The 27,202-nt window shown below is 52.5% G+C and overlaps 1 protein-coding gene across 1 annotated transcript; it reads right to left on the bottom strand.

Moving 5' to 3' along the window:
• Positions 1-13,914: 13,914 nt before the first annotated feature.
• On the bottom strand, positions 13,915-22,212 carry OSM (oncostatin M). The gene is made up of 3 exons (XM_007490546.3): positions 21,884-22,212; positions 19,124-19,239; positions 13,915-15,240 (listed from the first exon to the last, which is right to left on the bottom strand). Exons 1-3 carry the CDS (start codon positions 21,915-21,917, stop codon positions 14,770-14,772), a joined length of 621 nt encoding a protein of 206 aa, XP_007490608.2. The 5' UTR covers positions 21,918-22,212; the 3' UTR covers positions 13,915-14,769.
• Between the last annotated feature and the right edge of the window lie 4,990 nt (positions 22,213-27,202).

Raw genomic sequence — 27,202 nt, 5'->3', positions numbered from 1 at the left:
GTTCAAGGAAGGAGTCGAACTATAGGGTTCAGATCCAGGTTCCTGGATCGTCCCTCCCTCCCTGATCCGTCTTCTGTTTCCACACACACAGGACCAGCCCCATCAGGTAAGAGATTCCTGTTGCGGGTCCACGTGGGCAGCCAGGGGCAGCCCGGCCACTGGGCAGGCCAGTGTCGCAGCCATGCCGGCCGCAGGCTCGTTGCAGGCTGCTGGACTGCCCGGTTCACTTTCTGGACAACAGTGCCCCCCACTGCCCGCTGGGAAAGCAGACTCTGGCTGCCAGCCCGGCTCCGGCACTGGCCAGACGTGGAAGGGAAGCCGATTAGGGGAGACCCTTGAAGAAAGGGCCCAGCAGGCCCCCTGGCTGGAGGAACGGAAGACAGCGGGCTGGCTCGGGCTCTCTGCTCCCTGCTAGAGCCGGGCCACCCGAGGGCCCGAGGACTCAGAGCCGGTGTCCGGGGGAGAGGATGCTGGACACGGAGGTGGGAAGCCCCGGGCTTGCCTTACGGGCACAGAGGTGCCAGTGGGCTTCAGAGGGGACCCTCCATGGTGCCAGGCCCTGTGCCAACTCCTGTTGGTCTAGACTTCCCCTGACCCACGAGGCCTCGGCTTCTGCCCCTCTCCCTGTGGTCCTCACGGTGACCCAGGGAGAGCCTGGGGAGTTGGGGCCCTCGCTGGCCCATTTCATAGATGAGGAAACTGAGGTTCCGGGAGGTAAAGAGGCTAATCCCAGGCCACAGGGCCAGAAGGTGGCCTCCTAGAGGAAGCTCAAGGCCTGAACCAAGAGTAGGAAAGGAACCAGGAGAGGGAGCCATTGACCAGAGAGAGGGGAAGGAAGTGTGGCAGTGACCCAGGGCAGAAGGCTCAGAGGGAGAAGCAACTGGACCAAAGCCCTGGGGTGCACGGGGAGCCCCAAGGCCTTCGACAGGCAGGCTGAGGCGCAGGTCTACAGCCCAAGGGCCAGTGGCTCATGGCACGAAAGGCCTGAGAGCTGGCAGAGAAGACTGAGATCCTCCAACCCAAAGCTCTCAGTAGAGGGGCAGGGATGACATGCGGGGAAACTGAGGCTCTGGGGACTGAGAAACCGAGGCAGGGTTTGCGTCTCTCACTCCAAATCCAGCATTTGCTCTACTCAGCCACACGGGTCAGATTTATCCTATTCCAGGTGAAGCATTTGCCCAGGGTCAAGCCAGGAGTTATAGACGGCTCTTGCCGACACTGGGGACGATTCTGGGGGCTCCACAGCCCTGGGAGCCCTCCTGCCCTCCCTCCAGTCTGTCCTTCATCAGTCTTTGAGCCCCTGGGGGGTGCCAGACACTGTCCTCGGTGCTAGAGGCCCAGAGGAAGAGGGGGGCTTCCCTCCTGGCTGCCCTCTCCCTGGGCAGCCCAGCAAGCAAAGCAGAGCCAAGGGAACCCCGAGGGGAGCGGAGGGACCCCCAGAGGCCTCCAGCAGAGGCAGGCCTGGAGGGGAGGAAGACAGCTGCTCCCCCAAGTGTCATGTGTGGCTAGAGAGTGACGGATGACAACCTGAAGGGCTCCAGTAATGCAGAGAATGTGTTCTGGGCACATTTTCTCTTTTGAGCCTCTCCATAGCCCTGAGAGGAAGGTGCTGTGATGATCCCCATTTTACAGATGGGGAAACTGAGGCACAAAATTACAAGTGACTTGTCCACAGTCTCACAGCCAGTTAGGGCCTGAGGCTGGGATTTGATCTCAGCTCTTCCTGACTCCAGGCAGAAGACTTCAGACTTGAAGTTCTGAGGGGGATGAGAAGCCGAAGGAACTCCCTGAGCAGGAAGCTGAAATGGGCAGCTGTTGTGGAAGACAGACTGGGATGGGGATGAGATTCTTCTAATCTGAACTCTTCCTTTTGCCAATGAGGAAACTGAGGCTTGGGAAGGAGGGAGGGACTGACTTATCCCCAGTGAACCAGGACAAAGACCTTCTGGGAGACGTGGGGACGGTGTGGAAAGAGTACTGGTTTGAGAGCCTCGGGCCCTGGGTTCCAATCCTGCCTTTATCCCAGGGAGACCCTGGCCACGTCACTTCCCTCCCGTCAGACAAAAGGGTTGGACTAGATGATCTCCAGGGTCCTTTCCGGCTCTAACCCTCTGACTGTTTCTCAGGGGGATTCCCCTTGCCCCAAGCAGACTCCGGGAGGTGAGGCAGAGACACGAGGGGACCCAGGGCACCCCAGGCACCTTCAGCTGGCCCTCCTCAGGGGCACCAGAGAGAAAATGGCCCAGGAGTCTCCCTGCTGCCCCCAGCTGCCTCTGCCTTCCCTCCCCTCAGCCCAGGAGGCCCTGGGAGCCTCCTTGTTTGGGGCTGGCTGGGGCCCCCTCCGGGCCTCCCCTCCTGCAGCCCGGGCCCTGCCCATCTGGACCTTCATGGCCTGGCTCTGGCCCTGGCCATCCGAGTCCGCTCTCTCCCATTGGACAACCCCCTGGGAGACCGAGAAAGGGCCCTAGAATAGGAAACCTCCCTGGAGTTCAGCGTGCCCATTTCACAAAGGAGCATAGCGAGGCCCAGACAGACTTCCCGAGGGTCACCCAGCTAGGATCAAAGGTGCTCTTGTGAGCCCCATTTTGCAGATGAGGAAACTGAGGCAGACAGAGGCTAAGTGACCCGGCCAGGATCAACAGCTAGAAAATATCGGAGGCAGGATTTGAATTTATCTTCCAAACTCCATGCCGCTCATTGCTCTCCTTCCGGCGGATCCTCTCCCCGTCCCGCCTGCCGGGGCCGCAGACACGCCGCTCCCGCCCTTCGGGGCCCCCTCCCTTCCCCACCTCCCCGGAATCGGCCCCCGCCTCCCTGTGCGTGCCCACAGCTCCCCCAGGAAGCCGGAGATGCCTGGGAACCAGCCCGGGGCCCCACGGCCAGAGAAGGGAGACTTCACCGTCTTCCTCTTCTCTCTCCCCACCAGAACGACCTCCAAAATGTTCCTGAAGGCCCTGGGCCGCCGCCGAACCCACTGACCGCCTGGTCCTACCCCCACGGTTGTCAAGGGGGGAAACTGAGGCCCAGAGGAATTGAGAGCCGAGCTCCGGGCCACGAAGCCGGGAATGCATCGGATCGGACCTCGTGGGCCATCAGTGCCCCCACGCACAGCCGCTTACAGAAGGAGAAACTGAGGCGGAGAGCTGTCCTGGGAGGCCAGGCCTGGTGCGTGTTCTCCCCCCAGGACCCTTCCCCTGAGGCCCAGCTGGAGATGGGGGGGCGTCCTGCCCCTGGGGGGGACACTCCTGCTCCCCAGCTCCGAGGCCCCGCCCTGGGGGCCCCCAGCATCCTACCTGAGCCTCCACGTGGGCACCGTCTTCCTCCAGACTCCGGTCCTGGCCTTGTCTCCCGCTGGACCCCTGCACCCGGGGCTGCCTCCCGAGCTGTGGCCCTCCCTCGGCTGAGCCCTCTCTGCTGCTGCTGCTGCTGCTCACCCCTCCCCCCCACCCTCCCACTTGACTTCCCTTCCAGGATGGCCCGGCAGCTCCCCCCTTCTCCCCCACTGCCGCCTCCCCCCGTTAAAGGGCCCGTTTGGGGGGCCGAGTGGCAAAGATGCACCGGCTGCCCCCCGGGCCTGGCTCTGACCCTGCCCAGCCGCGGTGCCTGCAGAGGGTCTTGAGGGCCGGCCCGGGGGGAGGAGGGGGACTGGCCACGGTGGCCACCACGGCCTGAGTCACCGATGACTCCCCTGCACCTGGGGCTGGGCCTGCCCAAGCTGGGTGACCGGGGCTGGGCATATGGCAATGAGTGGCCCGACTCTTCCTCATGACTGGCTACGGGCTTCTCCAGCAGCTTTGACTCACACCTCCCATGGGCCCGTGTGCACTGGGGCCACCAGGGGCCTGGCCGGGCTCCCCCCCGCTCCCCCCACAGGAGAGCCAGGCACACGGGGTCCTCCTCCCACCGTGCAGGGGAGACAAGACACCCAGAGCCCAGGCCAGGCCCGGGGAGGCCAGAGCTGGTCCCCCTCCGACCCTCCCATCCGCCCGTGCTCCTTCCGAGGCCACAGCTCAGGCCACGGCCACTCTGGCCACTCTGGCCAGCCCCCGCCCAGCCCCCACAGCCCCTCCGCTGCCCAAGGGAGGGGCCCCTGCCCCTTTGGAACCCTCAACCACCTGCTCGCCCCTCCCTGCCCCTCCCTTTCCTTCCTCCCCCCAGACCTAGACCTTCGCTCCCAGCCGGGCTGCCCAGCCTCCAGAGGGAAAGAGCTGGGTGGGGCACCTCCAGGAGGCTCCATCCAGACTCCCCCTCGCCAGAGAGGACTGTGACCTTTCCTCTACCACCGTGTGCCAATGGACACACCTGCGTTTCAGGCCAAAGGAGGCAGGGAGAGAGGGTGAGAGGAAGGAGCGAAAGGGAAGATGGGGACAGGAGAGGGGGCGCCGAGCCCAAACAGAGACCCAAAGGCCCCAGAGCAAGGGACAAAGAAGAGCTAAAGAGAGGGAAGAAGGAAACGGAAGAAGAGAAGGCTCTGGAGGAAAAGAGGGGAGGAGGGAGGAAGGGAGGGAGGGAGGGAGGGAGGGAGGGAGGAAGGAAGGAAGGAAGGAAGGAAGGAAGGAAGGAAGGAAGGAAGGAAGGAAGGAAGGAAGGAAGGAAGGAAGGAAGGAAGGAAGGAAGGAAGGAAGGAAGGAAGGAAGGAAGGAAGGAAGGAAGGAAGGAAGGAAGGAAGGAAGGAAGGAAGGAAGGAAAGAAGACAAAAAATGTCAGGGAAAATAGGAATGAGAAAAAAATAGAGAGATGGAAGGAGGGCCTCTGGAGACTCTCTTTATGACCCCCACATCCCCTGCCCCAGCCTGGAATGCTCTCACTACTCATCTCTGCTTCCCATCTTCCCTGGCTCCTTCCAACTAAAATCCTCCCTTCTCTAAGAAGCTTTCCTCCATGTCTCGTCATCCTAGAGCCTTCCTTCTGTTCATTATTGCAGAATGATTAGCTTGTTTAAACAGAATTGTTTGCATGTTCCTCTCCCCCCACTGGCCTGGCAGCTCAGTGGGGTCAGGACTGTCTTTTGCCTTTCTCTATATCCCAAGCCTTACTTAGCACAGTGCCTGGCACATAGTAGGTGCTATATACAAATTAGCTATAATTATTATTACTGATTGTTTGTATGTTGTCTCCCCCATTAGCGTGGGAGCTCTCTGAGAGTAAGGACTTTGGTCTTCCTTCATTTTCACTCATGTCTGACTCCTTGGGACCCCATTTGGGGTTTTCTTGGCAAAGATACTGGAGTGTTTTGCCATTTTCTTCTCTAGTTCATTTTACAGATGAGGAAACTGAGGCCAACAGGGTTAAAGGACTTGTCCAGAGTCACAGAGCCAGGAGTATCTGAGGCCTCATTTGAACTCAGGAAGATGAGTCTTCTTGAATCCAGGTCTGGCACTCTATCCATGCCAGTTATCTGACAAGTGACATGGGCACTGTACCCCAGAAACCCAGGCGAACTATTGTCAGGGGAACTCCCTTGTTTTTCCTGACTCTGAGCCTAAAAACACCCAATGACCCCACCTAGGGTCCTGAGATGACTATCTTCCTTTGATCGTCCTCTAGATGGACAGAAAGATGCACCCTCAGGCCACACCTCGATCCTATCAGACATCTGTTTGTCCCCTAAAACTAAGGAATCTTTATGTCCCCAGGCAGACCCCAGTATGATCACCCCACCTCATGCCTGAGTGACTAACTGTTGTGAAGAATGTATAAAGTCCCCAGAACTGATGTCGTCGGGGGGACAGCCTCTCCATCCATGCTGTCCTCTTGGGGGAACAGCCTTTCCTTTCATGCTGTCCTCCCAGGAACTGCTCCCCATCTTGCTGTTCCACCTTGCTATCCCCCTGGCCACTCTCAACATTACTTTCTAAATGAATAAATCTCTTTCTGCTTTTAAGCTAAGTTTCGGAGTCATTGCATGCTTGCAAAAGGCATCCTTCCCGAACCCCAAAGGCTATCCTTCCGTGCCCATAACAACAAGTTACTGGAAAATCAGGATTCCAACCCAGGCCCTAAGACTCTGAATGCCGCTCTCTTTTCCCAAAACACCCTAGTTGCCTCCATAGGACTTGTTTGAGAGAGGTCAGGACAACTCTAGATGGAGACTTCTATCAGCCAAGCATGGGAGAAAGGAGTCAAGAGTGAGAGAGCAACAAATTGCTCTGAAGTTTAAAAAAAAAAACTATTCCAGAATGCAGCATCCCAGGATACTGGCAGAAGTGGCAGATGTGTTTGCTGAATTTCTGCTTGATCATGGTGAATAGGAGCAAGGTATCTGAGGACTGGAGAAAGGCAAATATTGCCACAGTTTTCAAAAAAGGGAAGGATGTGGCATCTACAAACTATCTTTCAGGGAGCATGACTTGGATTCCTGGCAAAATGTTAGAACATAATATCAAAGGGATGGTTAGTGAACACCCAGAAACAGAAATAACAATCACCAAGAATCAGATTCATTCAGAACAGGTCATATTACACTGGCCTCAGTTATTTTTTTTTGGACATGTGAGGAAAGGAGAGGAGATGGGAGGGAGGGAGAGGGATAGAGAGAGGCAGGGAGAGGAGGGAGGGAGGGAGGGAGAGAGAGAGAGAGAGAGGAGAGAGAGAGAGAGAGAGAGAGAGAGAGAGAGAGAGAGAGAGAGAGAGAGAGAGAGAGAGAGAGAGTCTAGATTTTAGCAAAATATTTCTCTCTAATGTTCTTGCAAAAAAAGGAAAAATATCTGGGTAGTACAGTTAAGTAGTTTCAGACTGGGCTAAGTGGCCAGCCCTTGAGTAGTCAACAACATTCACTTGGACAGAGGGCTCCAGTGAAAGACTCCTGCAGTTTCTGTTTGGTCCATATACTACTTAACTCTTTTTATCATCGACTTGGACAAAGGAAGGGCTGGCATGCTATCCCATTTGCGGGTGGCCCCAAACTAGGGAGAATAACTAACATACTGGTTCATGCTGAGGATCCCAAAAGACAGAAGATGGGGCAGAACCTTAGACAGGATTCCATCAGGTCTCTAGGAAGAATAACCAGAGTGTCTTACACAGGTTAAAAAGTCAGCCCTGTGGATCCAAGATGGGCAAGGTTTGGTGAGGGGCCAGTTTTTTGGAAACAGACCCAGAGACTTCCACCAGCACCCCGTGCATCAATAGAGTGGTACAGCAAGCACCCAATAAAGGAACTGTGGCTGTTTCCAGGGAGTGGTGGAGTCTGATCACACTGTGCTGACCTGAATCCCTGTGGACAGTGCTGCTCCATTCTGGAGAAGGGACTGGCTAAACTAGAGCACACACAGGCTGGAATAACCAGGATGTTGAACTGTCTCGTCCTTGCCACAGAAGAATGGGTTGAAGGGACTGCGGATGTTTAGCCTAGAGGAAAGAAGACTCTGGGGCACAACCTGGCTACCTCCAAGGATCTAGAGGGCTGCCTGGTGGGAAAGGAATTTGCCATGGTCCCTTTGGCCCTGGAGGGCAGAATGAGATAGCTACTCAGAGGCTGATTTCAGCTGGATATAAGAACTGTCCAAAATAGAGGTACTGAGCTCCCCACCAAGGTAGGGCTTCTGCTTGACCACTTGGGGAGGCTTAGATGAGATTCTTGGTTAGGCACAGGTTGGCCCAGAGGCTCTCTGAGATTCTGATTCCCTCCCTCCCCAGCCTCTGACACCTTTCAGTATCTACCACTCCCCAGCCCCCTTCCCCACCCCCACATGCCATCCTAAACCTCACACCCACGACTTCCCAGCAGACTCAACCAAGAAAACCCCTCCACCACAGGCCCAGGCAGAAATGATTGAGCTGGGGTTGGAAGCAGGAAGGTAAGGCTGGGGCAGGCCAGTGGGATTTTCCATCCTGGGCTATAGCCACACCCTGACTCCTCTTCACAACCCCCACCCCCAACCTGGGAAGCAAGAGTCCCAGGTCTGCCACAATTCACCGAGTGACCCTGGGCAAGTCATTTCTCTTAACTTAGGACTTGTGGAGTTCCATGGAAATGGAGTCAAAGGACACAGGAGAGATGATCTTGTCACTTAGGAGCCTGGAACTGCAAATGTCCTTCTAGTCCAATGTCCTCATCTTACAGCTAAAGAAATGGAGGCAGGCAGAGGTGAAGTGACTTTCCCAGTGTCACACAGCTTGGAAGGGCATTGGTGAGATTCGAACCCAAGATCTATGTCTCCAATCTCAGCATTCTGTCCATTCTGTTCCCCCATCTTTCATGACCTTAGGGGCTTGAGTTGGATCAGCTCTAAGGTCCCTTCCAGACCTAAATGTAGGTGTTATGGCTCCCCAGTGGGAGGACTCAATGGACTTAAAAGGCTTTCCAAGACCCATCACCCTGGAGTTTCATGATTGAGTGGGATGGGAGAGGGGAGAGTCAGAGCCTCCTTTTGCAGCATTGCTAGTCGGATGTGCCAAGGTCTTTAGCCAGGTTTTCCTCTTTGACAATTTTCCTGGTATACTTCTTCCTCCATTTTGGGTACATGACAGTAGGGAGGCATTTCACCTTTATAAGACTCAGTTTCCTGATCTGTAAAATGGAGATTTCAGGCCTTTATCTTGAAAATTTCTTCCAGAAAAGGCAAATTCATCTGGTAAATTTCTTTTTGAGAAGGCATTTTCTAAACTTTCAAGGCAGCTAGGTAGTGCTGGCTAGGGAATCAGGAAGACATCAGCTGGAATCCTGCCTCAGACCCTGGGCAAATCGGAACCTCTCTGGGCCTCAGGCTCCTCCTTTGTGAAAGGGTATCATACTAGCATCTACCTCACAGGGGTGCAACTGAGCATCAAATAATGCACTTTTCAACCCTTAAAGGACTATTAAAATATCAGCTATTATTAGCCAGTCCTGAGTTCTTCCCTTGGCTACAATTGAACACGCCTCCGATTCTCTGCTGTTCTGTATAGGTTCTGATACATAATAGCAGCAGGTGAGAAATGATCACTTTTCCCGAGGTTATTTTATTAAGAAATACTCGGTCTGTGGTTTGGGGGAAATGGCAGGTGCTAAGTCTATTCACCTACCACAGCTATCAGATACCCACTCTATCAGCAAGACATTGAATTGGAGACAAGAAGACAAAGACAAAAATGGAAGTGTCTCTGCCCTTGAGAAATTTGCATGGTGAAGCCTGGGGACAGACCCCCTAGGAATGTGCTAGGAAATGTTTAACAAAGGGCTTTCCCAAAATTTACATTTAATCTGCATCATTAACACTTTCTCAGTCACTAGAAATCCACAAAACAGAAAATCAAGCCCAGATTTGTTTGCTTCCCTTTTTCTGAGATGCAAATATGACTAGGAAAATTTAACTATGGACTCTTTCCAGCTCCTCGGGCACACCCCATCCAGACTCGTGATCTTATGATTTTTGGAAAGGGAAAAAAATAGAGATTCTGAGAACCATCAATAGTCATTTGGATGAATGTTCATCTCTGGCAGAATTCTAGGACAGATTGTTAAAATACAAATCTGGGAGATTAAAAATGATGATGATGATGATGGTGATGATAAGTAGCATCTCTGGAACACTTTATTGTTGTTGTTCTGTCATTTTAGTCTTATCGGATTCTCCATGATCCCATATAGGGTTTTCATGGCAGAGGTACTAGAGGGCTTTGTTATTTCCTTCTCTAGCTCATTTCCCAGATGAGGAAACTGAGGCAAACAGCATAAGTGTCCAAGGCTGGATTTGAACTCAGGTCTTCCTAACTACAGGCCCAGCACTCTATCCACCATGCCATGTAGCTTCCATGAAGCTCTTTAAGTGCCTCTCAAAACAACCTGGGGACGCAAGATCCTCCTGGAAAGGGAGACAGAAATCACCTAAAACAAGTCTTGCCAGACACTGGAAACCGTTACCAATTTTGTTTTTGTATCCCTAGCATGTTTCTCGGCGCTTTGTACACAGCAAGTCCCCAACAAACATGTGTCGGGTTTGAAATGGTTATTGAGGCTCCTAGATTGGGCATGATTCATCTCAATTTCAACAGACTTTCGACAAAGCACAGGAAGAGGGAAATGTCTCTTACAACATCTTTGGAGAGAAGGGGGAAGGCTGCCCTCTGGACACTGACACAGTTAGGTGGTTTGAGGACAAATCAAGCTCCACCGTCTAGACAAATCCTGATTCTCTGCTGCATGCTATCATAGAAAAAAACACCTGGACAAGAGAGCTGAGTTTGAATCCCAACTCTGCTAGTATTGCATATTTCCTGGGTTCCTCATCTACAAAATAAGGGGGAAGGCGCTGCATGATTTCTACAATTTTTTTCTTAATATCTTGATGTCTTTTTTTTATTTTATTTAGTCAATTTAGAACATTAGTCCTTGGTTACAAGAATCATATTCTTTCCCTCCCTCCCCTCCCCCCGCTTTTTTTCATCTGTCGAAGAGTTAGGACTTGGAGAGGAATGTCATCTCAACCCAAAACAATATTGTTGTTCATCCTTCATTCTGAAGAGGACCAATGGGGATGGCTTGATTTTCCAGTGAATAGGGTCTAAGTGAGACCCAAAGCCATGGCCCTCCCCCTCTCTTCCAGAGCCATCACAGTCCAATGGTGGTACAAAAGGCCTCAGATGCAGGGGACGACCATAGAGTCTCCGATGCCCCAGGGAGCTCCAGCGTGATACCACAGGGCCCTTTCCTCACCCTGCTCTTGTCAATGGCTTGGATGTCGTCCTCATTGCTAAGGGTTCAGATGATGCAAAGCTGGGAGGGCTAGCTGACGCCCTGGATGACAGCATGTTGGCAGGCTGAAACAATGGACCAGATCTGGCATGATGAAATGCAGTCGAGGATGACTGGCTTGCCCTGAGGTTGGGTAAAGAGAAAGAGCTCTTACACAAGCCCCGGATGGGGAAGATAGGAGATGAGGCAGCACTTCGTGCAAAGCTGGATGACGGCTGTGGACTCGAGATGACTCAGCTGTGTGTGTGACAAGAAGGCCCCCAAGCTAGGGCCCAGGCTCTGGCTGAAGGGACCGCCGCTGGGGGCCAGCACCATGGCCAGAGGAGTCTGGTCGGAGGAGGGGAGAAGGCTCCGGAAGGAGGCGCCCCCCCCCCCCAGCTCTCCAGGGCTCAGGGGGCTGCTGGGGACGGGAGGCGGGTCAGCGTTATTCCTCTGGAGCTGGGGGAATCGGGGTGGTGAAATGGAGATTTAGGGAAAGTTTTCTAACCATCCATCCACGTTACAGCCATTTCCCAGTTGGGTTCGACTCTTCGCTGCCCCAGTTAGGGCTTGCTTGGCTAAGACCCCGGCATGCTTTGCCATTTCCTTCTCCCCATTGGAATCATCCCAAAGTGGAGGAAGGAAGGTAGTGAGCCCCACTTCCCCCAGGAGTCTTCAGGCAGAGACTGGATTACAGCCCAAGTCAGTAAGAGAGCTGGGGGAACTGGAAAAGAAGATCCTGGAGGGGCCCAATCGATGTCTTTAAATGTTTATGGGAGAGGGCAGCTGGGTGGCTCAGTGGATAGAGAGTCCGGAGGTCCTGGGTTCAAATCTGCCTCAGACACTTCCCAGTTGGGTGACCCTGGGCAAGTCACTTCACCCCCATTGCCTATTCCTTCCCACTCTTTTGCCTTGGAACCAATGCACACAGTATTGATTCCAAGATGGAAGGTGAGGGTTTAAGAAAGAAAACAAATAAGTAAATGTTTCTGGCGCTGTGTGGTAGCGGAGGGATTCCAAGTCTTCTGCTGGAACCCTGAGCTGCCAGGGCAAGTTGCCCTGGGGGAGATTTAGACTTTCCGATTACTGAATATGGATTTCCCCCTCTTATCTGTGTAATGAGTAAGCTCCTGGGGCAAGGTGGCTCTGCATCCCCAGCCCCTAAGGGTTGCTGGTCTCCTGGATGCGGAGAAAAGATTACCTCCACAGTTCCCGTTTGTGTCCAGTGGCCCAAGAGCCCCCTGTCATGCAGTTCTCCTCTGAGAGCCAGTGACTCTGGCCTGAGCCCATGAGGAGAATCCCCCTTTCCAGGAAGCTTCCCCGAGAGCATTTTCTGAAAGCCACTGGGCAGCTGGCTCTCCCTTAGGGGATGTGCAGAGAAGCCTTGAAGGTTGTTGAGGAAGCGGCATCCTGGAGCAAAGCCCCATCGGCCTTGGGCTAGTTACACTTCTCTCCCCTACATTCCTCGGGCTGCCAAGGAGCTCCACTCACAGAAGCCTTGAGAGGGAGCTAGAGGTGTGTCTTGTTGCCATTCTGCATGTCAAAGGTGGTTCCTGGAGGGGTGCACAAGTCTCCCTTGACCCTGAGTACATCCCCCTGCCTTAGTGTTCTGCAGGGTGACCTCGGCAAAGTCACTCTCCTCCAGGACTCAGTTTCCATCCTTCATATGACAAAAGGGCCCTTCCATCTCCATGGGGCTCCACCCTGCTTCCGCCCCAGAATTCCCTGCCTGCAGCACTTACTCTGATTGGACAGCTCCACTTAAGAGTAGTCATCTCCCCATTTCTCACCGGTCTGCACTGCAGCCTTCTCCATTCTTCCCTGCACAGGGTGCCACTCCCTTCAGCTTTCCCCTTCTAGAGTCTCCCTCATTAACCTGGGGGCAGGGACTGTCTTTCTTTCTACTTGTATCTCCACTCCAGGCACTTAGCCCAGCTCCTGGCACACAGTAGGTGCTTCATCAATTCTAGTTGATTGACTAAAGGCACAGATGGGAATAGCCAATGGCCACTGTAGGAGTAAAAATGAATAAATACTCCCAGCATTGAAAAATAGAGGATTTTAAATACTAAATCAAGAGAGGAAAAGAAGAAAGGTTCCTTCAGTCAAGTGAGCAGAGCAAAGAGAGCTGAGATTCATGCCTGCAGCACTTTACCCAAAGCCCAAGTTCCGAAGAAAGAGCCTGCAGTTCAGCTTGGCTCTTGGCCAATTGATCACCGAGCATCCTTATGTGAAATGAGGATGTCACTCAAAAGGATGCTGGGAGTGTAGCTCACCTGTGGCAGATCTGCCATCTGCCCACCACTGGCCCTACACGGGTCCCTTACAAGTTTTTCAGCCATCCAGGAGGCCCCTCAGGGACCCAGGCCAGCAGCAGAAGAGCTGAGGACTCCTTCAGCAATGACCCTGGATTTGGGGGGGGGTGACCCATGCTAGGGCTGAACCCCATTCCTCCGTGTCTAAGGGGGTCTAGCAGCCAGGGTGCCTGCAAACGCTTTGGGGGAAATGGATATTTGCTCTTGTGTCTCTTCCTAGGAAGTGTTCCTTTGTGTGATCCCAACTGGCGTTAAAGATAACTGGAGTACTGGGGAAGGGTGGGCTGACAGTAGGGAAATACGATGAGTGGGGGCTTGAGCAATAGCACAAAAAAAGTGTGCAGGCACCCCAGCCCCTGGAGAAAGGGTAGAACAAGCTGATTCTGGAAGAGTGAACAAGAGCATACCTGTTACACACACCCAACCAGGTACCATAGATACAAGTAGCAACTGTCTTCTGGTTCTCACTACTGTGTGGCTAAGGACAAATTCGATCTCTGGGCTTCTGAGAAATAGGGGTGGTGTCAATGACCTCTGAAGGCACTTCTTTTTTTTTTTAAACCCTCACCTTCCATTTTGGAGTCAATACTGTGTATTGGCTCCAAGGCAAAAGAGCGGTAAGGGCTAGGCAATGGGGATCAAGTGATTTGCCCAGGGTCACCCAGCTAGGAAGTGGATGAGGTCAGATTTGATGATAAGAAGGTCCCCAGGACCTCCTACCTCCAGGCTTGGCTCTCCATCCACTGAGCCACCCAGCTGCCCCTGAAGCCACTTCTTAACCTAAGTCTGCACGCTGGTGATCACCCACAGGTCCCCTGGATCAATCCCCCACCTCCCCTCAATCACCAAAGCCTAAGTGCAGACTGAGATTGGGCAACCATAACCCTCCTTCCCTCCCGTTTCCCTACGGCGAGAGGCAGACACACACACAAACGCTTTAGAAAAATAGCTGAATTTTAAATATATCCATATACCAATGTCATACTGTTAAATACATAGCTAATAAATAAATATAAATAGAAACTCAATAAATTATATTCTCTGTGTCCTCGGGGATGGGCGGAGATGGGGAGCTCTTGGGGTGGGGGGGCAGCAGCAGCTCATCCCCAAAGCATCTTGGGATGCTTTGTGTCAGGGACAATATTTCTTTTGAGCCCGGGGAGACATCGTAAGTGGGCCCCAGTGGCCGTATGTCCACAGTGGGTGACCCAGTATCTGTGGGAGGCTAAGAAGAGGAGAGCAGGGAGGGCCAGCCCTTTAGCTTGAGGCCCCTACTGGTCTCCTCCCATGCCCAAACCATACACTCCAGCCCTGGAAAAAGGAGGACTTCTTGGGGGCTGGGGAGGAGGGGGGAGGCCAGAGTCAGAGCAGAAGGACTGAACTAAAGCCCCCAGGAGGGAGGCTAAAGGGGGAAGGACAAGTCAGGCACTGGGCCCTGAGTCAAGGCTTATCATCAGACCCCTGAATCAATGGAAAGCTGGCTCTGATTCAGAAAGAGTCACGGGGCACTGAGCTGTGGCCGCCCCGTGACCCAAGTGGGCAGCCCTTGGGGAATAGAGAAGGTTGCTGGAGGAGGGGGGCCGGGAGGGCAGAAGGGAGTTCAGCCCAATGAGAGTTCTGCATCAGTCCCTGTTTGGAGAGATAGCCAAAAGCTGCCCTCTTCCCATTAAAGTGCACCATCTCCAAGCCCCAAGTGGGAACCAGCAGATCCGTGAGTGGAGAAGCAGGTGGCCCACTGGGACCACCATCTCCTCCTCCAGCAGTCTGGTACCACTTCCTGGAGACCAATGTAGGCTCACATCAGCCAGCCCTCCCTGGCTTCCTCTGCTCAAGCAGGGCCCTGAGAAGAGAACGGCTATTCCGATTGCTCCGCCTGGGGCTGGGAGGCCAGGTTTCCAGCACCCGTTCCACAGCCTGCATGAAACGCTGGTACCCCCATATCATCTGGCACCTCTCTGTCTTCCAACGGAGAGACCCCTTGTCTGGGGTGGACACGGTCCCTTTGCTCTCGGGAGTTGAGCAGGCCAAGGGAGCAGCAGATAAGGTCTGGAGCAGGCAGCAGACGTTGTTGTTGATGCCACTGATGAAGGAGACCAGGTCCTTGAAGACGTTTTTCTCGAGTCTCTCTTCGAGGAGGTACAGGGTGTCATTGACATTCTGGAGGAAGGCGACCGCAGGTAACTCCCGAAGGGTCTTCTCCGTGGGGAAGAAGTCTGGGGTCCGTTTACAGATCTCAGGGAAAGGTGCTAAGTGTAGGCCTTGATTTCTTGCCTGAGAGGGAGAGAGAAGGGGATTGGGGTTTGAAATGCGGGCCCTCAGGGACCTCTGTTCTGGTCAACCCAGGGTAGAAACTCCCCAAATGGCGGGTGGTTCAAGCCTAGACAGACTGGGGAAATCGAAGGAGAATTGGGGGGATCCAGGGAGGCCAAATTCTCTCACTTAACAGGGTGGTAAACTGAGGCCTAGAATCTCAGAACATCAGAGTTAGCAGAAACTGTAGGCTAACCACTAAGTGAACCAGAATTCTATCTCCAATGCTGCCCAGACTTTTTCTGATGCTTTCCATCAATAGGGAGCTTACTACCTCCTATGGCAGCCCATCTCATAATGGGATAGTTCTCATCATTAGAACATGGGAGTGGCCAGAGGCCAAAGGAGTAAGAGCCCTCGTCCTCCTGCGGACAGACAGCTTGGGTCCCCAGAGGAAACTCTTCCCTAAGCTCTTGGGGAGTCTCAAGACGATTGGCTCTTCCCATCTTTGTCCAACCCCTTCATTTTATGAATGAGGACGTTGGTGCCAGAGGGTTGAGATGGTGCCATGGGATCCTGGGTTTGGTTGGGGAAGGTTCCCCAGAGGAGGTGCCCAAGGCCCCAGGAGAGGAAGAAATCTGCCCAAAATTGGGTAAGTGGAGTCTCCTGACTCCAGGGGCAGGACGGCGATGGGCTTGGAGTCCAAGTCCAGAAGGATGAGTTGGAGGAAGGGAGACTATTTAGGTTGAAGGACAGAAGACTCTGAGGGCCAGAAGAGCCGTCTGGAAGGTCAGAAGCATTGCCACTTGGAAGCACCGCAGACCTTGCTCTGCTTGGCCCAAGAGTAGGAAAAGGGGCAGGAAAGAGGCAAATCAAGGCTCAGTGTTGAGCAGTCTCCCAGTCAAGGAACATTTCACAGGACAGAGTACTGCAGAAGCAAAGCAAGACAGCTTCGAGCTCTCCATCTGTCCTCAAGGAGCTCACATTCGAATGGGGAGACAATATACAAAAAGCCTGACCCAACACGATGGAGAGAGAAGATGGGAAATAATCTCCGAGGAGAGGCGTTAGCATCCCGGAGAGCGTGGAGAGGAGGAAGACGTATGAGCACTGGAAGCGTCGGAGGGCTTTGGGTGAACACCAAACAGAAGACTTTCCCCTGGATCCCAGAGGGAGCCATTTGGGGTTATTCATTGGACGGATGGATGGATGACGGATTGGAAAAGGGAGACTGAGAGACAACCAACTGGAAGGTTATCGCAACAGTCTTAGAGAAAGGCGACGAATGGAGAGGAGAGAGAGTTTATGAGAGACGTTGGGAGGGGAGGAACGACACTGAGCTGCAGACTGAGGGAAAGGAGTGAGTAGATCTGAATGACCCCAGAGTCTTGAGACTGGGTGGCTAGGAAGAAGATGGCACCCTGTAAGGAAAGTTAGGAAGAGGGGAAGATTTGGAGGGGAAAGAGGAGCTCTAGTTGGCAGAGGTTGGGTTGGAGGGGTCTGTGGGATATCCACTTTGGGATGTCCAAAGGGCAGAAAGTAACAGGAGACTGAGAGGCTCAGGAAACAGAGATGTGGAGATTTTGAGCTTAGAGATGATGGTGGAACTCATAGGAGCTAATAAAGCCACCATCATATTATAGAGAGGCCTTGAGGAGCATCCATAATTAGTAGGTGGGAAGTGATCTCCCTCAGATCTCAGATATTTCCTTAACTGTATGATCTTGGACAAATTATTGAACTCTTCTCAGCCTCAGTTTGTTCATCTGTAAAATGGTGCTAATAACAGGATCTATCTCCTAGAGTTGTACAAATGAGAGAGAGAGAAAGAGAGAGAGAGAGAGAGGGGGAGAGAGACAGAGAGAGAGAGGGAGAGAGACACAGAGACAGAGACAGAGAGGGAGGGAGAGAGAGAGAGGGAGAGAGACAGAGAGAGGCAGAGAGAGAGACAGAGAGAGAGAGGGAAAGAGGGAGAGAGAGAGAGGGAGAGAGAGAGGCAGAGACAGAGACTTAGATTGTAATGTGCTATGTAAATGTTAATTATGCTGATGATAGATAACAACCATGTCCCATGCTATGGATTTAGCACTGATTACTTCAAGGGAAGAGTTAGGAAGAAGAGAGAGGAAGAGAGATCATAGAATCCTAGCTTTACAGATGGAAGGACCCTTAGAGATCCAGCCCCCTTATGTAACAGATGAGGAGACTGAGGTCTCCTTGGGTACTTCTGGCTGTACTTGACTCTTCTTCCCACTGTCCACTGCCCCCTCCCACCCCTACAAGGTTGTCTTGGATACCCAGGAAGTCTTCATCTCAACTAAATCAAAAGGTAAGGGTCCCCCAGTATGGTGGATCAGGCGTTAGGTAGGGTGAGGGTGGGTAGTTGGAGGACCTCCTGATTTCATGAAGACGGAGGGAGGGAGACCTTGGCCAATCACATAGGAAATTTTTAGGGTCAGACTGTTTAGACTTGGAAAGAAACTCAGAGAACTTTTAGTCTAACTTCATCATTTGGCAGAAAAGGAAACTGAGGCCAAGGGAAGAGAAGGAACTCCATAGAATTCATTGAATCTCACTTGCACCTGAACAAGAATTCCTTTTATGATATCCCTGCCAAGACTTGTCCTGCCTCTGCCTGAAGAAATCACTCAAGAGTCAAGCCTAGAGATGGGAGGTCCTAGGTTCAAATTTGGCCTCAGACAAGTCCCAGTTGTGTGACCCTGGGCAAGTCACTTGACCCCCATTGCCTATCCCTTACTGCTCTTCTGCCTTGGAGCCAATACACAGTATTGACTCCAAGAGGGAAGGCGAGGGTTTAAAAACACACACATATACACAAATCTCTTGACAGGGAGCTCACTATCTGACAAGACAACCCTTCCTACTTTGAAAGGATTCTCCCTATTAGGAAGTTTTTCCAAACTGGCCGAGACTGACTTCTGACCTCAGCAGCCCACTGAGTCTTCTCTCCCAGTCACCAAAGATTTCCTAATTGCCAAATCCAAAGACCTTTCCTCAATCCCCGCCCTTCTTCACCTCTCCGCTGCCTTGAATGCTCCCCTGGACACTCCCTGCCTCCTGGGCCTCCCCCTCCCACTCCATCTGGCCACTGCTTTTCTATCTGCTTTGCTTAGAGCTCAACTCCAGTCCCAGACATGATTTGACGCAGGGAAGATGAGGGTATCCTGAGCATCAAAAACAAACTTATGAAAGAGATAGTAGGAAGGAGAAAAAAGCCAAGGGAAAGCAAAGGGGCATGGGGAAGTGTTCTCCCCGTGCCTCAGTTTCCTTATCTGTAAAATGAAGGGGATGGGATAGCCATGTGACAGAGCAGAGGAAGAGCCAGTTATGGAGTCGGGAAGATCTGAGTTCAAATCTGGCCTCAAACATTTATTAGCTCTGTGACCCTGGGCAAGTCATTTGACCCTGTTGGCCTCGGTTTCCTCATCTGTCAGATAAGCCGGAGAAGGAAATAGCAAACCACTCCGGTATCTTTGCCAAGAAAACGCCAAAGGGGCTCAGAAAGAGATGGGCACGACTGAAACGCCTGGACAACAACAAATGGAAGACTCTAAGGACCCTTCCATCTATAAATTTATCATTCTGCTCCTCGTGGTGGTCAGGAGCCATGTCTCCGCTGCGGGAGATCATCGTCATCGTCAGAGCCAACATTCAAGCAGCACTTCAGCTGGGCATGAGTATAGATTCTATATACAGAAGATATTGCTCGACACTCACCACTTTGGAAGGTAGGCACTGATATCCCATTTTATAGATGGGGAAACAAAGTCAGATAGAGGTAAAGTGACTTGGCCAGGGTCACACAGGGCTAAGGAAGTGTCTGTGGCCCCACGGCCAGGGTTCCCCCAATACATGATGAAGGTCATTTGGGACCAGCACTTACAAATGCCTCGAAGAAATCTCTCTTTGCCATGTCCTTCAGTTGTTTCAGGAGCTTCTGGGAGTCAGGACAAGGGCCTCCAAGCACAGGGCATAGCCACAAGAGACCACAGGTCAAGCCTAGAGTGCGAGAGAGCAGGAGCATCATGGTTAGGGGAGGGAGAAGGGATGCTGGAGCAACTGGAATGCAAGGATCTCAGCCAGAACGGCAACAAGTCAATGCTGAATGGACATCGTCTGATCCAACCATTCCATTTTGCAGAGGGAGAAACTGAGGCGCACAAAAAGAGGAATGTTGGTTTGGAATCAGCAGGCCTCCATTTGAATCTCAGATTTGCAACTCTTTGGTACCCCATTTGGGGTTTTCTTGACAAAGAGACTGGGGCAGTTTGCCATTTCCATCTCCTGCTCATTCAACATATGAGGAAAACGAGGCAAACAGGGTTAAGTGACTTGCCCAGAGTCACCCAGCCAGGAAGGGTTGGAGGCTGAATTTGACCTCAGGTCTTCTGGACTCCAACCCTGGCACTCTGTCCCTTGCTCCACCCAGCTTTGTCATGTTTTAATCACACGACTTTGAAATGAGGGGACTGGGCAAATGTTCTTTTGGGGCCATGTCAGCTCAGTATCCTTGGAGCTTGTCAGGGTTGGAAGCAGAACTGGCACTCGGGTCCTCGGACCCATCTCTAGGAGGGAAGGGAAGAAGCTCTTTCTAGCTTGCCTTCTACCCATCCCCACAACCTCCGAGTGTCTGCGTCTTTGTCACCAGCCAGATCAGGAGAGAGGAGGCATCATCCCGGTGGTCTCAGAGGGTGGGGGACAGAGAAGACCCAAGTCCCAGAAGTGTCGCCCACTGACTGATCAGGTGACTTCCTTGTGGAACCAGCCCAAAGGAGGTCTGGTCTACTCCTGAATATCCCTAGGACCTGGCTTCAAATCCTGCCTGCCAACTCTGAGCCTCCCTTTCTTGGAATGAGGGGCAGGGATTTGGTGACTTCTGAGGTCCCTTTCTGTTCCAAGTCTATGGCAAATGGGAGGCCGTGATCTAGTAGAAGACCCCCTGGCTTTGGAGTCAGAATACCTGAGTTCAAGTCTAGAGCTCTGCTTGGACAAGTCACCTCCCTCCCTCTCCGGACCTCAGTTTTCTCCTCTGCAGTAAACAATATACGTTCTAAGCTTTTTGAGTCATATCACTTGGGTACCCACCTACTCACCAGGATGAGAAGGGGGCTGGTCCCTAGCGGGCGAGGCTGGAGCCAAGCCCAGGGCTGAGCAAGCAGGGGGAGGGGAGCAGTTACTGCTCCCGGCCCGGGTGCCAAGCGCTGGGCAACCACATGGTCGGAAGGGACAGGTTTCGCAATGAAAGGAAAGTGGCAACAGTTACTTCTTCATTTCCTAAGAACTCATTAGGTCCCAATATGCTGTGGCCACCTCTGGGGTGGGTCCAGGGAGCACGACCTCCTGAGGGCATCCCTGCCTGCCCAGGGCTTCTATTCACCCCCAGCCCAACTCAGGGCACCTGCCACAGGGGGCACGTGTGTAAGTCTGAGCACAGAGCACCTTCTCTACCATCCACTTGGATGGACTTCCTGAGGCCGAGGGAGGGGAGTAGGGCTCCAGGGATGAGGGAGAGAGAGGGGGGAGGATCCTTTTCTTCCTTTGTTCAAAAAGGAGGAAATATCTAAGGACCCCTCCTGCTCCGGAGGTCTACCACAAATCTGGGGTTGGGTGTGTGGATGTGTGTCCTGGTGTCTGCTGGGGAAATGAGATCCTGTGTGAAGGAGGGTCTGAGAATAAATAAGTGGTCAAGCCATGCAGTCAGCTGTGTTTGCATCATGTAGTTTCCTGGGCAGGTGATTATGTAGATCTGCCATGGATTTGGAATCTGGAAGCCCTGGGTTCAAATCCTGCCCTTGATACTTAACTGCATGAACCTGGGCAAATCATGTCATCTGTCTGGGGTTCCAATAGTTCTCTAATATGCAAAGTAACAGGTCCTTTGGGATATGCCCATGCCAATGAAATTATAGATCCAAGGACAGAAGAATCCAAGGAGATGATCTAGCTATGGAGAAAGGGCAGGGCGCTCCTGCTAAATGTGCAGAGTTCTGCAAAACCAAAACCCCTTTAGAAATCGAAGCTAATATTAGACGATTGTGTGCATGATTGAGTCATGCGTGGGCTCATTGTGTGTTGGTGTCTTTGAGTGTGTGTTTCCCACTAGCCAAAATTAGCCAAGTGATCAGGGCCCCGAACCCGAACCTATTGTTTCCACCATCCCAGTGCCAATGCCCTCAGCCAGCTTGGGAGGGTTCTGGAGCAGCCTAAGCTCCAGTCCCTACCATCCACCTTTCCAGGGCCATCTCCATGGCCCAGCCATCCTGGTCTGTGCCTCTCCAGGAAAGAATTGCTTCCCTTCCCCTTCCTCCCTTTCCTCTGAGATCCCCCCATGTCTTCGCCTCCCGGTGCCCCATCCCACCTTCCAGACCCGCCTCCACGTCCACCTTCTCCACAACCATCCTACCGGGGATCCCCTTGGGCCTTCAGCTAGTGCCTCCCCAGCACAGGATTTGGGCATCGCTTGGTCCCACTCATCCAGCCCATTGACGGGATGCCTTCTCAGCAGCCCCCGTTGCTCTTCCCATCTAGAACGGAAAGCCTCTACATCTGAGAGGTGCCTGTGGCTTCTCGTCTCTGCCAGCCCCAGTACCCGCAGTCTGGCTGCCTGCCTGAAGTGAATGGGGCACAGGGAGGAAGTACGTACCGAAGAGAGAGTTCAGTCTGAGCCATGCCCACATACTCGGTGCTGACAGCTAGAGCAGGCCTCCCTCGTCAGAGACACCTCCACACTGAAGGGCCTCTAGGGCCGAGGGCCACTTTATCCTCTGCCGACCGGCCAGCACCTCCCAGGATGGGGGTGGGGACAGGTCTTCTGGGAACATGACCCCGAAAACTAGTGTGTCCGGGCGGAGTCAATGGGCGGTCGCTTCTCTTCCCTGACCGCGGGCTCCTCCTTTAATTCTTCGAATTCAACCATCTTTGAGGTTAAGCCGTCTTCCCCCCAAGGGTGTCATGGCACCCACACCCACGGAGGACAGCAAGGGGGTGTCCCTCCCTCCAGAAGAGGGAGACGGTGGGTCGGCCCTGCTCCATCCTGGCCTACTCTGTCTGAGGTCTGTGGTCACCCAGATGTCAGCTGCTTCTCCTGGACATCCGAAGAAGGCAAGGGCCCAAGGTTGTGGTTTGTGGGGAGAGGGAAGGGGCCCCGAGGTGGGGTGGCGTTGGGGAGGTTGGGGGTTGAAGAGGAAGCCATCTCCCTTCTTTGACTCCCAACCCGCCACCACTCTTGGGACATCTGTGTGTGGAAACCACCAACCTTCTGGGCATGGAGCCAGGTACTAGGCAAGCCCCTTCCACTTGGAGCTGGCCTTCGAAGGCCCCCGTCACTTAGCACTCCTCGTGGGTGCCTGTGGGTCCGATTCCTCCTCTTCCTCCAGCTCTGCCCCCCCCCAGACCTCCTCTTCCCCCCAGCTCCTTCCATGCCCTCTTGGAACAGAGCATCTTCCGGTCAAGAACGCTGAGCCAGAAGCCAGGAGACCCGCGCCCTTCCACCAATGCTATGGATGGCCTTGAGTGAGTGGTTTCCCTTCTCTCAGCCTCAGTCCTTCATCTGTAAAAAGAAGAGTCCCCCCTGCCTGGTGGGCTTCCTGGGTCCCTGTGAGGATGTAGAGGAAACCTTCAATAAAAATGAATAACCCTAAAGCAGGAGCTGGGTGGGGGGAGACACAGATGGGGGGGGGGGCAGCCGGGGAGGCGGAGGGGGTGAGTCAGGCCCAGCCCTCCCAGGAGGGAGGCTGTGACTCACCATCCTTGGTTTCACTTTCTCTGAATGAGAATCCCTTGAATACGTCGGGTTCCACCACACTTTTCAAAGAATCTTCTGTCATATATGAACTGAAAGCTACCCAAGGATGAGAGCAGCTTCCTTCCCTTCCCTCGGAAATCAGGGGCTGGACCAGCCATCTCCATGGGCTTGGCCTCCTGGCGTGCTCTTCCATTATGCTACTCAGCTCAAGCCCAACACGGCTGAGGCACCCGCTATGTGCCAAGCACCGGGCCCCGGGGATGACAAGAGCCAAACATTCCCTGCCCTCAGGGAGCCCCCATTTGAGAGGGTGGGCACCCATTGGGGGAGGCTTCCTCAGTCCATGTCTGTGATTTCATCAGTGTACGGAACTCCCAATTGGAGAACTCCATCCATTTGGGCAGAGCAGGAAGTCATCCTGTAGTGTAAGGTCTGAAAGAGTTTCCTAGGGTTCCCAGAGATGGATGGGACTTGATAACACCAAGACTGGCTCTATTTTGACACCACTCTCTGTTCTAAGGAGCCTCCAAGCTCTGACATTCCATGTCCTAGGCTCTAAGATTCTAGGTTTCAGGTCCTAAGGACCCTCTCAGCTCTGACACTCTGTTCTAAGGAGTCTCCAAGCTCTCATATCCCATGTCATAGGCTCTAAGAGTCTAGGTTTCAGGTTCTAAAGACTCTCAGCTCTGACACCCTGCTCTAAGGAGCTCCAAGCTCTGACATTCCATGTCCTAGGTCCTAAGATTCTAGGTTTCAGGTTCTAAGGACTCTCCCAGCTCTAACACTTTCTTTTCTAAGACCCCTTCCAAGTTCTGATGTTCCATGTCCTAGGTTCTATGAACTCTTCCATCTCTGACACTCTGTTCTAAGGAACCTCCAAGCTCTGACCTTCCATGTCCTAGGTCCTAAGATTCTAGGTTTCAGGTTATTGGGACTCAGCTCTGACACATTCTTTTCTAAGGCCCCTCCAAGCTCTGACATTCCCCTTTCTATGGCCCCTCCAAGCTCTGACATTCCATGTCCTAAGTTCTAAGGATTCTCCCAGTTCTGACACTCTTTTCTAAGGCCCCTCCAAGCTCTGACCTTCCATGTTCTAGGTCCTAAGATTCTAGGTTTCTGAGTCTAAGGACTCAGCTCTGACACACTCTCTTTTATAAAGCTCCTCCAAGCTCTGACATTCCCCTTTCTATGGCCCCTCCAAGCTCTGACATTCCATGTTCTAGGTTCTAAGAACACTTCAGGTTCTAGGCTCTAAAGCCCTCCCAGTTCTGATACTCTGTTCTAAGACCCATCACAGCTCTGACATTCCATGTTCTTGGGCTTCTCCCAGCTCTAGCATCCTATTCAGTAGACCATCTACTCTTCCCCTTTAAATTGCCTCAAAGTCTATAACTCCCACGTTTCCATTTCTCTGCCACCTCAGGGGACAGTTCTCAAGGCCCAGAATCAGAGCTGGAAGGGACCTGTAATAATAAATGAGCAGTTCCTTATTCACTGATGGACCTTTGACTAATCCACCCTTCCCTCCATGCCTAGGGTCATTGCAGGTGGGATCAGGAAGTTAGGGATTTCCTAAGACGTTCCTCAGGACCTTAGGAAGCCGTGATGGAGGGCCTGGGCTTTTTGGTGTTGGTTGGGGGTTGGAAGGGCTCCAGAAGCAAGAAAGGATGCTACTGATGATGCCCCATCCTCCTGCCAGGGGCTATCCCAGCTGGAAGGTGGAGGGAAAGAAGGAAAGGCAGGCAGGTAGCACGCCCCAAGGGCTAAAGACTCAGCCACTTCCCAGGTTCCACCCCTCCAAAGCCATCGCCCAAAAAGTGATGGGGTAGTCCTCTGGGTAGGGTGGGGGTCCCAGCCAAGCATTCATATGGGGTGCAGGGGAGATGCATCAGCACTTCCAGTGAGGTCAAAGACCTAATGACGTCCTCTCCATAGCAGCCGCAATTAGAGGAACAGATTGCAACATGGGCCTGGTCCCTGGTATAAATAAAGCTCCAAGTGACCACAATGTCCCAGCCTTTCTCCATCTTCCTGGACAACGTCAGCTGGGCCCTCGTGACTTGGGGAGAGGAACTGAGGTGAGGAAGGGCTGTAGCAGCCATCCGGATTTCTCAGAACAGCTCTTCTCCGGCCTATGCTCCATAGACTTTCAAGGGTGCTGTCCCTTTAAACTAAGTCATAGATAGGCCTGGTGGTGAGGTCACTGGAGGTTTCCCCTTTCTCCATTATCACCTCAGGCTCCAGTGGAGATAAGTTAAAAAGACCTACAGGCTAGAGGCCCACCCATAAAAACAGGTAATGTAGACCAGGGATAAAACATGATATGGCCAGAGGCTGCGAGGGCCTGTAGAGATCTCTAATCTCGCTTGTGCTCCCAACAGAGACACTACACTGGGTCATTCACTTAACCCCACCAGGGCTTAGTGTTTCCATCTGTAAAATGGGCCCATGTCTTACCTACCTACCCCACAAAGAAGTTCTGTGGACCAATGGAAAAGGAAAATCTTAAGGTCATGTTAGCTTCCAAATGCACCAGTGCCAAAGGCCACAGGAGTTGAAGATAGGCCCAGCAAGTTTATTGACATGAAAGGCATTGATTGGGCCATGGCCCCATCCTTTGCCTTGCCTCTAGCATTGAATTTGTTCTGTCCAGTTCTAGTTCAGATTCCAAGGAGGAGACACACACAGTAATGCAATACACAAGAGGTAATTTATTCAAGCTATAGCCTGGGTCTCCACAAGAAGTGGAAGACCCCTATAGCTTGGGCTTCCACAAGCAGTGGAAGACCCTGAGCATTGTGTGAGCCTGGTTTATATAGAGGGAATAGGGGAAGGGGGGTTGTCCTGATACCCAGGCACCAAAAGGGAAGACACATCAATCTTAGTCTTTATATGGTCATGGTGACCTAGGTCAGGTCAGTGAACCCTGAGTTCTGAGATAACATATCCTTGTGAAACTACATAAATAAGGACATGTCAATCTTAGTTCTTGGGATAGGGGTTATCTGGAGGGCAAATTCCCATGATATCAGTCTGTTTCTTCATTCCCCACTTCTTTTTAGGACAATGAGGAATCCTACTCATGGGGACAGGAAATCCTCATAGGGGCATGGATGTCATTTAGGGGCAGGTATTGCTGCCTTAGGACCATGAGCTGGACTGTGTTAATGTGCTACTTTACAAAGTCACAAGTCTATTGATAATACAAGGGCCAAAGGTCAGCAAAATGACAAGGATGAAGAGGGGACCCAATAAAGTGGAAATGAGGGTTGTAAGCCATGGGGATTTGTGAAAGAGCTGCTCATACCAGGATTTCTGGGCCTCACATTCTTTCTTCCTGATGGCCAGTCCTTCTCCTAGTTTTATCATGGAATCCCTAACTAGACCTGTGTGATCTGCATAAAAACAACATTCTTCTCCTAGAGCAGCACAGAGTCCACCCTGCTGGAGGAATAAAAGATCTAGCCCTCTCCAATTAAGACCTTTGCACTCAACCATTGGGCACCTTCGGATGGGAGAAGGTATTTACTGTCGCTAGGAGTCATGAGGATGTAAGGGAGCAGAAGAATTTCCCTGATAATAGTTTGCCCAAGTTTCTGGGGGTACAATGCCCATGTCATCTCCCCCCTCTCCAAATATCTAAGGGAAAGGGGGCGATGGTCTCAGTATTCTGTAACTTCTTCAGAGCTGAGAATTGCTGTAGAGTTGTCCTTGCCTACTGTTAGGAGAGGGGTATTGACTGTAGGAAATGCCCAGGGCTTCAGGCTGGAATAGTTGCCGAGGTTTCAGTGGAATCTTGGTGATTCCCATGAGTGCTTCTACCCTAGAAGCAACTAGAGAAGTGACAAGGTTACAAATACAAAGTTCACATCTCCCACAGGGGAGTAGCCAAAACTTGAACAGGGAGGGAAAGGCTGTAGGCACAGGGTCTTTAGGGGCATGTCCTCAGTGAATGCCTGGGTCCTAGGTAGGTGGGTACCTGCTTGGAGATATGAAGGATGTCCAGCGACTTCCTCCCCCGATTGGCAGACAGGTCACAAGGGGGAGAATCAGCCTCTAAGATAGAAATGTAGAAACCAGGACTGGGGCAAAAAACTAGAACACCAGATAGAAACAGAGAAAATTAGAACAATAGTAATTAACATTTTCATTTGCGTATCTTAGCCAACAGACTTCTTCAGAAATCATCTTCTGACAGGAATAGATCCCTTTAGGAAA

The sequence above is a fragment of the Monodelphis domestica genome, chromosome 3 (assembly GCF_027887165.1).
Source record: "Monodelphis domestica isolate mMonDom1 chromosome 3, mMonDom1.pri, whole genome shotgun sequence".
NCBI lineage: Eukaryota > Metazoa > Chordata > Mammalia > Didelphimorphia > Didelphidae > Monodelphis > Monodelphis domestica.
This window is presented reverse-complemented; position numbering and strand designations above follow the sequence as displayed.

Coding starts and splice junctions, on each gene's coding strand:
- OSM (XM_007490546.3), bottom strand. CDS start 21,917: ATGTGGGCATGGCTCAGACTGAACTCTCTCTTCG. Junction 19,240..21,883: donor CAGACTGAACTCTCTCTTCG/GTACGTACTTCC, acceptor CTCGCACTCTAG/GCTTGACCTGTGGTCTCTTG. Junction 15,241..19,123: donor GAGATTTCTTCGAGGCATTT/GTAAGTGCTGGT, acceptor TCTCCCTCTCAG/GCAAGAAATCAAGGCCTACA.